Below are 11,838 nucleotides of genomic sequence, written 5' to 3' on the forward strand. Positions count from 1 at the left end.
CAAATAAACCATTCCTCTGCAGATGATCTGTTAGCTGTTTGACAACTACTCTTTCAAGGATTTTTGATATGAAAGGAAGGTTGTTTGTCTTATAGCAGACGCCATAGCTAGGATTATACACTTGAATTGTGACGAATAAGAAAACAGAACTCGGTTGACTGCAGCTGGCAAACTACTGAAATCTAGTCGTGAAAACTTTTAGTAACTTTATAAATGACCAACATGTTTACAGCCTGGAACAAACAGAAAATTATATAAATAGTTTATGCTGGCGTCCACTCTGGCGTCCACTTGGCTTCATCTCCAGAATTTTCTAGTCACTGAACTGGATGCCTCAGCTGTGTTTGTGTTGTTGGTGCTGTGATATCTCTGAGGGGTGGATCAGCCAATAAGTCTGGGCTTCAGTTTGGGTCATAGACAGTATAAAACATGGATGTAGCTTCAAGGTCAGAAACTGAGACCAACGTGAAAGGCCATCAGATGGCAATAGTTGTGGTTGCACAAACACTTGAACCCATAAAGGTTACATGGAAAATGATTTTCTGATTGGCAATAACAGAGCAGCGAAAGGAGCTTTATTGTATGGGTGGGGATTTGACTCACTTTTGGATAAAGTCCCAAGTGGCCATCAGAGGAACTGCAGTTTTTTTGCTCTTTATTTTAATCTGCAGAATTTTGGCTTTTTGGCTTTTACTGTTTCTCTGAAACTATCTGCAAAATCCTCAAAAGCTATAAACTACTGAGATCAAAGAAATTCTGTGTTCAACACAAAAAAACACGTTGTCATTCTTACAGAGATTGCGGCCAGAAATAGCAAGAGTCCCTACGAAGCTAAAACGCTGATATTGCTCCTATTTATAGTTTTTTAGTTTTTAGTTTTTTCTCGTTTTTTAATATGCATATATCTTGCATCTGGAATTCACCAAAGCTGTTTTCCAGAGCTTAAAGAGACACAAAGTTATTCTGTGTAAACTCGGAGCAGTTCGTGTAACAAAAGGTCTGATCTATATGTGGCAAAAGCAGAACGTAACAGATGATTGGATGACAGCCAGGTCAGCTGAGGGAAGCTCGGCGTGGGGTTCATTGGAGACCCTCAATTCCCTCTATGTGGCTCTAACTGGTGTCAGGATGTGGCATGTCACTGCAAGAAAGTGGGCGGTAATTACAGCCGTGCATGAGGGGAATATGCTATCCTGCAGAGATGACAATTGCACGAGCGCTCGCGCGCGCACACACACCCGTGCACCTGCTCAAAAACTGATGAGCCTCTAATGAGCGGTGATGTCATTACAACCAAAACACAGCTGTCTGCTGCCGACTCGTGTTTCCTCCTCGCTGTCTGTCCACAGGCTGCAGATACACAATGCTCTGCTTTACTGAAGCACACTCAGTATGTAAGGAAATGTAAAGTGATAGACTGGATGTAAAAAATGGATGCACCCATTACACCCATTACTTAGTAAAACTCAGCAATACTGCTCATTCATAGGGTAACAACCTGTCAATCATAAGGTAGTCCCGTCCTAAAGCATGCACTAATTGGGACCACAGTTCACAAAATTAATATCAGATGTGTCTTCTGTCATCACCATCTCTTCCAGGCCATCTAGGGGAACAACAAAGCATTCCCAGGCTAGCCAAGAGATGTAACCCCACCTGTCCTGGGGGTATCCCAGGGTCACCTCCTCCTGGTGGCACATGCCCAGAACATCTCACCCAGGAAGAATCCTAATCAGATGCTTGAACCACCTCAGCTGGTTTATTTGAATGTGGAGGAGTAGTGGCTCTTCTGAGTCCGTTACAAAAGGACTGGACTCCTCACCCTACCTCTAAACGAGAGCTCATGACCATAGGTCAAGGTGGGACGTAGAATAGAGGAGGAAAAGAGAACCACAGAGAAGATTCGTGGATGTAGTGAAGGACCTGCGGACGGTTGGTGTGACTGAGTAGAATGCAACAGTAGAGACAGGGTGAGGTGGAGGCAGACGATCTGCTGTGCTGACCCCTCAAGGAAAAACATGAAGTACTGCTCACCTCGGCAGGGTGGATGTATAAACATTTTCTTTGCAAAAGGGTCTGGGTATCACTGAATAATGTTGGTTTCCTAGTACAAATAAACATATATGAATAAATGAAATATGAAAAAATGTTCTTGGTCTCAGAAACAAAACTGAAATGCTGGCCTGAGACATCTGCGCACGGTCAATTACTCCGTTAGTTCCTCTGAAACTGAAACAGGAAGTCAGCTGTTTGTTTGTTACTAAACCAAATCAATAAAGTCATGTGACCGATTTCTATTTTGTTTCCAAATGAAAAATTTGGAAACGAAAAAAGAAAACTCACTAGTTTGGTTGGTCTTGGGTAGACAGGAAGTAGAAGTTAAGAGAAATAAATATGAAAATAAAAGCAGATAACAGAATAACCTGCTTTGGTTCAACCTACCTCGTTAACCAATTAATCTTCCAAGGTTAACAGCAAAGGTTAGAGTGCCTCTCTAGTAAATTGGTTGCTGCACGTAATTTTTTTTTAAAGATGCAATGGATTAGAGGGACACTCGATATTTGAGGGGACCGTAGAAGGTCATTTATGAATTGCTTCTGAGTTGAAAGTGGGTGTTTGTCAGGAAGATTTGTAATGCTGGAAATAAAGGGCTCTTTTCTCACATTACACCCTTTGTGAAAGCAAATATCAATAACACCACAAAAGAAATCCAATAATGTAAAAATAGTCCCTGGTCCATACATTAAAAAGAAGTGTGTTTTACTGAGTTTATTGAACAAAATATTTTACAGTATCTTGGATATACATATATACATATTATCTTGCACTGTGTAACACGGCTGAACCTCCTGCAGTGACATCGATTGCAGCACCGTGCCTGCACACTTCAATGGAAATAGGAATACATCATTGACTTTCAAACACATTATACAAATTTTAATATAGAAAGCACAAAAAATAAGAATTTATCAGTGAAAAGTACCCACTCTCAGGACAGAAATTCTTCATACAAAAACAACTTTACAGTTTTAATCTCTCTTTTTTTGCAGTTTCAGTATGCAGGTAATAAATATACCTGGAATTCCCTCTTTGTTGTTGTTGTAGGGTGTCGTTCACCTTTCCTCTGCAGGGAAATCACCATTAAAGACTTATTCTAGAACAAATAAAAGAAGTGGCTCGGCCACTGGAGCTTCTGCTGGCGTCTCCACCACTGCTGCTCTCACATTATCAGCAGGCCTCTCAGATAACATACACATCAGTCTTCTCCCCAAGAAGCCAGTACGTTCTCATTTTGCCTTTGCCCTGGAAAAACACAGAAATCAATAAGTTCATCAATGGAGATGAAGAGTGGAGGCGTTGGTATCCTCTGCTGACCTTTGCTTAAAGGTGACACTATAAAGCTTTTAAGTCTCCCTTTGCTCACATATGACACTTTATATAATATATTCTGACTATAGATAAATGTGAAAGGATATTTACTCCTAAATGATTTACCTCTCAAAATTATTAAACCACTTTTGATTGCTGCTTTTACCTTCAAGTGTTCAAGTTAGACTTAATACGAGGTAACCAGTTCATCTACATTTGTCAGGATCCTGGGTCTCCTGACCCAGCGTTTTTAGTTCTTTGTGATTCTTGTATCTTGTACTCTTGTAATTTATTCTATGGTTTCTAGTTTTGATCCCTTGCCCTTCATATTTCTCTGTGTCCCCTCTGTTCTGTGTACGTCTGTGTCTTTGCATGTTTGAGTTTCTTGTTTTCTGTCACTCTGTATTGTGAATTATGTTCTCATGGTTGGTCTTTTGTTACTCCCTCGAGTCTAGTTTCTTGTGTTCCAAGCTTAGTATTTCCGTCTGTGTATTTCGGTTCTTAGAGTCCTCAGCTTTATGGTTTATGTCTGTGTTTCTTAGTTGCTGTCTCCACCGTGTCAAGTTCGCGTGTTTGTGTTATACTTCCTGTTTTACTTTGAAGGTCTGGGTCTTATGTGAATGTGTCAAGCTTTGCTTGTCTCGTCAGTTCTGATTTCTCCCAGCTGTGCCCTCCTTCTGTGTCTCATTCCCCTCGTTACTTCCCAGTGTATTTAAACCCTGTGTCAGTGTCTGAGTCAGTGTCGCGTCGTCCCTCATGCTGTGTGGATCTCCCTGTGAGTTTAGTTTGTCATTTTCCAGTTTAGTTTCGTAAGACTTTCCCCTGCCAGCAATAAAGCTGAGTTCGTTGTGTTTAAACCTCGTGCCTGAGTGGCTGCATTTTGGGTCCAACTCCTGCCTGCCGCACAGCGATTCCTGACAACATTTTATTAGGTACATGTAGCTAGTAATGGGTTGGAACAACTTTTGCCCTCAGAGCTGCTTTAATTCTTCATGTCATAGATTCAACAACGACCTGGAAACATTCCTCAGAGATTTTGATCCATTCTCCATCAACTGCTGCAACCATCAAGCAGTTGTTGCAGTTTTTGCCAGTTGTGCATCCAGGATGCAAAACCTGTTCTAACTTATCCCAAAGGCAGAAGAGATCTGTTGACTGTGGAGGCCATTTGAGTACAGTCAGCTCATTGTGATGTTCAAAAAAACAGTTTGAACATCACAATGATGATTTGAGCTTTGGCATGGCACGTTACCCTGACAGAAGCAGCCATCATAAGATGGGTACGCTCTGTTCATAAATATAAGGACATGGTCAGCAACATTACTCAGGCAGGCTGCGGTGTTTAAAAAAGGCTCAGTTGGTACTAAGGGGCCCAAGTGTGCCAAGAAAGTATCCCAAACACCATTACACTACCATCAGCAGCCGGAACTGTTGATAAAAGACAGGATGGATCCATGCTTTTATGTCATGTCTGCCAAATTCTGACCCAACCATCTAAATGTGGCAGCAAAATCGAGACTCATCAGACCAGGCAATATTTTCGAATCTACATTTTCTGTGAATGCCAGCCTCAGTTTCCTTAGCATATAGGAGTGGCATCTGGTGTGGTGCTGTGTTTCATTTATTTACCTAAGAACTTGTCTCATTTAAAGATATTGATCTCTCCTCCTTGGGATGTTAAAATCAATCCCAGCATCCTCATTAATAGTTACAGCCTTGAGTTTACAGGCTGACATATTAATCAGTTAATTAAACCAATAATCCACAGGCTGATGTATAATGAAAATCATTTGTTGTAAATAAAGAGCAATGCATGATACGTCACTGATAAACCAGTGATGTATCATGCATTGCTCTTTATTTATTTTTATTAACATTCACAATACATATGAACTCACTTTTAAGGCAAAGGTTTCATTTGGTTTCATTCAGATGACGGTTCCTACCTTCATTTCTACGTCTCCTCGTAATTGGAGATCAAAGTAACCAAACTCATCGAGCACTTCTTTGGTGGCCGAGGACACGTGGATCTTTAAGGCTAGAAGAGACATCAAACACAGCGTGAATGACAAATAACAGCTCACATATCTGCTTTCATCTCCAACCTCAAGATAACAGCTCACAGGAAAACTGTGGAGATGAGCCAATGCATCAAAATGCTAACGGTGATGAAAATCTGTATTGTTTTGTTCTAATAATGCACACAGTGCAGGGACGTGAGACGCAATTCTTGCCCATGAAGCTGCACTGTTAATCGCTGGCTAAGGGCCCTTAGCTGTAAGTGCCATCAATTATTTAGCAGAGGAGGCACAAAACAGGAAGGACCTCAGCAGTTAATCGATACATCTGAAGATTCACTCGCAAAATATCCAGTTATAGATTCATAACACGGTACTGCTGTCACTGCCAGTTAAGAAAAGAAATGTCAGCACGAACAGCATCAGATGCAGCAGGTCACCGCGGCTTATAATTAGCTCACAAATCAGATTTTTCCTCAGGAGTGCTTCCATCAAAACTCATTAAGAAATGAGTCAGAGACAGAGATGAACAGGTCCTGCGTGCGGTGATAAAGGGTCTATTATTTACTGCTGTTAATTCTGGAAGTCTGGTTCTTGTTTGTTCAATGGGACACGTCCAAAATGTCAACCTCAGTGTTGTTTCCTGATTTGCCAGCCTACAGCTACAGCTAAAGCATACATCTTTAATTAATAAAAAAAAATCAGTGCACAATTTAATTTTGGATTTTCTCTAAAGTAATTAAAGATGTTGTACAATCATTCTACCCTGGAAAAAGAACAGTTCAAAGAAATCATTACAAGCCCAAAATCATTATGAAATCCATGTGCATGATGGTTATAAGTAAATGTTTGATTATAACTGTGTCTCACATAGTGATATGACCCTTTACAGTTTACCCAAAAGGCATGTTTTCAAGTTTGGGGTGGGTCCTGTATCTCAGAAAATAAAATTTAGCTTATTCTAATGGGGTGAGGTGGGAAGCGCTGACTACTTTTTCATTACTTATAATTTAAACATCAACGGGCCCAGGATAGATCTTTGTGGGATCCCTGTGGATTTTGCAATTTGACAAATTGAGATTTGTTTAGAAATATACGGTTATATCAGTTTAAGCATTAAAAAACATAAGCTAGATGTGGAAAAAAATAAAGTGAATATAAAGACGCCAAATTTCAACCCACTACAAGGAAGGTCTGTAACTTGGAAAACATTAAAGCTATTTTACTTTTAAAAAATCAGCCTATTCTGAAGTTGTATGCTTAACCTCATAAGACCCGAACTCTTTCATGGCATGCATTTTTTATTTTTCTTTGCTATTTGGGTTGATGGGGACCTAAAGAATGTAAAAACAAAGAATTACCAGATTTTTTTTTTTAACCTAATTTTTGTTTGTGAGAAAAATGAGATCCACATATGAGGACATTCGTTTTACATTTTGATAGAACAGTGGCAGTATAACGTCCTCGTAAATGGATATCAGGCCCTTGTAGAGAAAACTTAAGTATTTTGGTCTAGAAGTCCCAAAATGTGATGTCCACATATGTGGACGCCAGGTCCTAGGAGGTTAAAAAAGTTCTCATTTCAGTTTCCCATTAAAAAAGCTTTTCAAATATTCAACTAAACCAAATACAGTACCAAGTTTGGGATTTTCTATATCTACAGATGGGTGGCAAATTAAAGGGAAAGCCAACAGTAAGATTCAAAGACAAAAACAACTGGATCACAATAATTCATCCTTAAGAGACTAATGTCGCATTCAGACCAAACACAAAGCAAAGTTTTCATGCAGCTCAGTTCATTTAAAGAATTTATGCTATTTTCCCCTGTCTGATGTCAACAGAAGCAAACCTGTGTTTGTGTAAATATTTCAATTTTAAATTTGCCTCATGCTACAGTGCGGATTCGCCCGACACAACTTTATCTGCCTTGTTAAGACTGGTGTGATTTCCAAAAGCCAAGAAGCACATCAAGCTAGATGTTGGCCAGTTTGTTTGTGCATTTATTTTGTGTTTCTTAGTCTGTTCTTTTTCTTTTATCTAACAGTAGCTTATTTTTTCCCTGCTATCATAATGTAGCATGTTTGCACTGGTCGTCTTGGTTTTCAGTTACTTCTAGTCTTCTTTTTGCTCATCTTTTGTCTTTCTCCTGTCTCTGTGGCCATGTTTGGTAATAGTAACAGACAAAACTTTTGTCTTTTTGTTATTTCCTATTTTAATTGGAAGAAAAGCTTTCTTTTATTTCCTGTTGCTGTTTCCCTCCTCTGTGAATGTCCGCCCCACCTTCATTGTTTTTACCTGTGGCTAATCTTGTGTTTTATGTGTTTATGGCATCTTTTTTAAATTCAAGGGTACTTTTAATAATATGGCTTGATGCTTTATTCACAGACCAACAAACAGGTAAAGAAAGTTTGCTCATCTACGATGAGTTGTCATTATGGTTAATTTATTCCAGCTGTCTGCCACACCTCTACATTAAAGTTAAAAGGAAATGCATCTGTGTCTTCCTCCTCTCTTCTCTGTCCTCGTGATCCATTTAAGACATCCTTCATCCTGGAGTACTGAGATTAACTTACACAGTCACAGGGAGAAGGACGGAGGAGATAAGGAGGCACAGATTAGAGAAATGGGAAAGAAGCCTTTAGTCCTGTCTCCGGTTTTCTTTTTGTCAGAGAGTCGCCTTTTCTCCCTGTTAGCCTCCTGTTTCTAGTTTCTGTCTTCCATGCTTTCATGTTTCCCAGTTTTTGTTTTCTCCTTTTGTTGCTTACCGTTGGACTTTGTGTTATCGGCTTTGTTTCTGTTTGAGTTTTTCTTTATGGACCTTATCACCAGCAGTGCACAAAGTGTTTAAAAGAAGTGAAAAGTTAATTAAATACAGAGCAGCTGCAATACAAGAATAAGAATAAGCTACGAGTCCTTTTTAACTTCAACACTGCAAAGATTTGTACGAAGCGTGTTACTCCTTCTGTTGAAAACCCAGATTTACGTAGTGACGCCAGCTTTACATCCAACAGACAGCAGAGAGGAAAAACCCAGTGACACTCACCCTCTCCATTCGACTCCATCCGGGATGCCGTGTTGACAGTATCTCCAAACAAACAGTATCTGGGCATTTTCAGCCCCACCACGCCGGCACACACTGGGCCTGTAAAACAAACACTAAATATAGTCAGATTTTACCAAGGAAAAACAATCATCATACCTGAGGAGCTGGGAAGCTCTGTCATTACCACACCTCAGGGGAAATGTTAAATATGAAGACAGAGGTGTGAGTGAAAGGAAACTGCTCTAAATTACAGTGACGACACTGAGTGCCAGCCTATGCATGTTGGATCGTTTCAGCTGCTGAACTAGAACATAAACAGTGCCTCTATGAGCTGACACAGTCTAAATACTTTGCAAGAAGCTTCTTATAAGTTACGTCAAATTAAAAAAAAAAAAAAACAAGGGGGGCTCTTGTGCTCATTTCCAGCTCCTAATTTCTACTCTTGGACTGGAGGTTTTTTTTAGACATTTTAGACATTCATCTTCTGTCTGAAGTAAGACATTTTAGCTCCTCTCCTTTTAAGCCAACTTTCTTCATCAGCCACTTCGGAGCACAGAGTTCATGAGATGACCATATTAGCAGTGTCCTTTTTCATTGACATCATACGGAGCTAAGAGTAGAAAAAAAACTCTAAACAAAGCATTTAAAGATGTTCAGCTCACAGAATCTATTTGTACATATTTCATTGTCATGTTTAAGATGAGCCTCCACCACTCTGACAATGCATATATGACAGAAAATGAGTAAAAGAATAACATCCCCCCCTTTAAACTCCATCTGTTTGGGTATTCGAAGAATGGAATTTACAAAGGCTCTGGATACTGTTAGCTAATCTCATGCCCTGGATAACACATGTTTCTTTTATAGTCCAAAAACTATTAATTTATTTTTTATGTTTTTGCCAGGATACACATGAAGAATCACTCAACAGTTATTAAAAAGCATTTAAGTGGGGGCGTTCAGAAATCAGAACCCGGAGACTTAAAGAGACACATGAGGCTGACTAATTTTACTGCATGAAAAGCAGTTAGAATAATTCAGCCTTTCTACAAGCGCCTCGCTCATCTAGTTTTAAAGGAGTGAGTGTGTGGAGACAGAGAAATGTGCATTGCTTAGTTCCCAATAATGTCTGAACAAGCTGTCACAATTGCAGGATTCAGGTAGCCTGATTCAGCTTTTTGAATCTTTGATTTGTTCAAAAAGGTCACGGTCGTTCTTTTTACCAGGGAGCTTCCCATCTGGGGCCAATTAACTTTCGATAGACTCAAAGAGCATTTAATAATGAGATTGTGATCTTCTGCCACGGTGGGGAAAGTAGCCACATCAATGGAATAACAGCAACAGAAAAAAGTCTCAAAAAAGCGGGTGAGCATGGAAGAGACCAATGCAACTGTACCTACCGCTTTTTGTTATTCAGTTGTCCCATATGTGATCTGATCAGGTATTGTCGACTTATTTAACCTTTCAAGGCAATTTTTTTAGGGTTTCCGATAATCACTCTGATCATCGATGACCCCCAAAGTGATCGTTAACTATTTGCTGGTCTTCCTATCCATGGATTTAATCTTATTATAATTGTACTATTATTTATTATTAGCGTAGCATTAAATTTAATCTGCCAGTCTGTAGTTTCATGTTGGTGTCTACTGACTGTGATTGCCCGTTCAGTACCATTTTTTCCTCCTACGTCTTTCTTCTGCTACCAGTCGAATTGACTGGGAGAGAATGGATCATCTCGACCACCAGCTGGTGTTTTGTAATGGTGACGAGCAGTGCAGACACACCAGCACAAGTACAAAATGCTGGCACTGGTGGTGGTCACTTGCATGGCCTATATCACCGAAGTCATTTTATATCATAGGCCACATACAACCCACTTTGATCTTAAGTGGGCTGGACTAAAGAGACTCCCCTTTCTGTCAGCCTAAGGAAGTTTAACTACGTATTAGCTACCATAAAAAAAACAAAAGTTTCTATATTAGATAGTGGAAAAACAGGAACTTTTCTGTCATCAATTTTGTTATTTATTACATAATTACCTTCCTGTAGTATAAATAGCAATGTCTAACCAACTCTTTATCAGTAGGAAGAATTTATGAAAATACAGTTAAAAGTCCAAAGTTATTGCCTTCTTTCAAATTTTTCCACTGTCATCCAGAATGGAGTGCTTGCAGGGCCAGTACTGACCCCCAGGCCTTTTGTTTGGCACACCTAATAATGTTTCAGGGTTAGGTAAATTACAGAATTTTCCCTGGGAGGGCTTTGGGGTATACCCTTAAATCACATGTGTCAAACATAAGGCCCGGGGCCAGAATCAGGCCGGCAAAAACTCCAATCTGGCCCACTGGAGATCTTTGGAAAATGTGAAGGAGAACATGCATTTTGGACTTTTAACTATATTTTCATAAATTTTACAGCTTGTCCTATTGATGCAGGCCTCAACCATAGGTGTCCATACTACACCAAAGTAATGTCAAAGTAATTACCAAAGTAATAGACAAACAAATAAACAGTTTTCATTTAAACTAAATAAATACAAATAATAAGAGAGGAAAACAATGTTCCAACATGAGAAGTTCTGTTTTGTATTCATTGTAAACACTCTGTGTTTTCCCTCTTCTTTTTTTCTCTGTAAACTATATCCACAAATACTCAATAAAAATATTTTGAATAAATACATAAAATATAATTTTTTGTTAATTAAAAAAACTTTCTGCTTTATAATTAAAGGACAGTATGGGCAATGAGAACCTTTAATTTAACACATTTATTTCTTTCAGTTTAAGCCCAAAGAGTCGTGCTGCAACATTTCTTCCATTAAGCAGAGCAGCGTTTCCTTATCATATAGTAAAACTGAGACGTGCTGTTGATATTACACTTCTTTATATTGAGATATCGCAGGGATTAAATGTGCAGCTACTGGATTTGCACGGATGGCCCTGATGTAAAATGAATTTGACTTCCCACTCTTAAATTGCAGGAAAAACATATAAGAAACAGTAATGCTGGCACAAATAACAAATAATAATAATTGATACCTCTGTGACCTCCCTGCAGCTGAGAGTATTGGATATTAGAATAGAATAGAATAATCCTTTAATTGTCCCACAAGGGGAAATTTGGTTGTAACAGCAGCCAGAAAGACACATATACACATATTGACTGGATACTGACTATACAGAAGCTCTCCCAACTTTAATATCGAGGATAAGGCTTCCTGTTCCATCTAGCTAACGGTCCCTGTTTAGAAAAGCACATCTAATTAAAGCAAAACTATTGCGATGACTGTTGATGGCATTTCATTACAGATGTAGTCACTCATTTGCTCTTCATATGTTTATGTTTACCTGCATGTTACTAAATCCTGCTGCAAATGCAAACCTTGAAGCTTCTGATACTAAAACTGGA

The 11,838-nt window shown here is 39.2% G+C and overlaps 1 protein-coding gene across 1 annotated transcript in view; it reads right to left on the reverse strand.

The window, feature by feature from the left end:
- Positions 1–2,760: 2,760 nt before the first annotated feature.
- The window catches only part of npr2 (natriuretic peptide receptor 2), a 95,417-nt gene continuing 86,339 nt past the window's right edge, over positions 2,761–11,838 (reverse strand). The window contains exons 19-21 of the mRNA XM_005725655.2: positions 8,431–8,529; positions 5,316–5,407; positions 2,761–3,303 (exon numbers count right to left, since the gene is read on the reverse strand). Of these exons, the coding sequence (XP_005725712.1) occupies positions 3,241–3,303; positions 5,316–5,407; positions 8,431–8,529 (254 nt within the window). The 3' untranslated portion in view covers positions 2,761–3,240. The remainder of the gene's footprint in view (positions 3,304–5,315; positions 5,408–8,430; positions 8,530–11,838) is intronic.

The sequence above is a fragment of the Pundamilia nyererei genome, unplaced genomic scaffold, assembly GCF_000239375.1.
Source record: "Pundamilia nyererei isolate P.nyererei 1_Seehausen unplaced genomic scaffold, PunNye1.0 scaffold00016, whole genome shotgun sequence".
Taxonomy (NCBI): Eukaryota; Metazoa; Chordata; class Actinopteri; order Cichliformes; family Cichlidae; genus Pundamilia; species Pundamilia nyererei.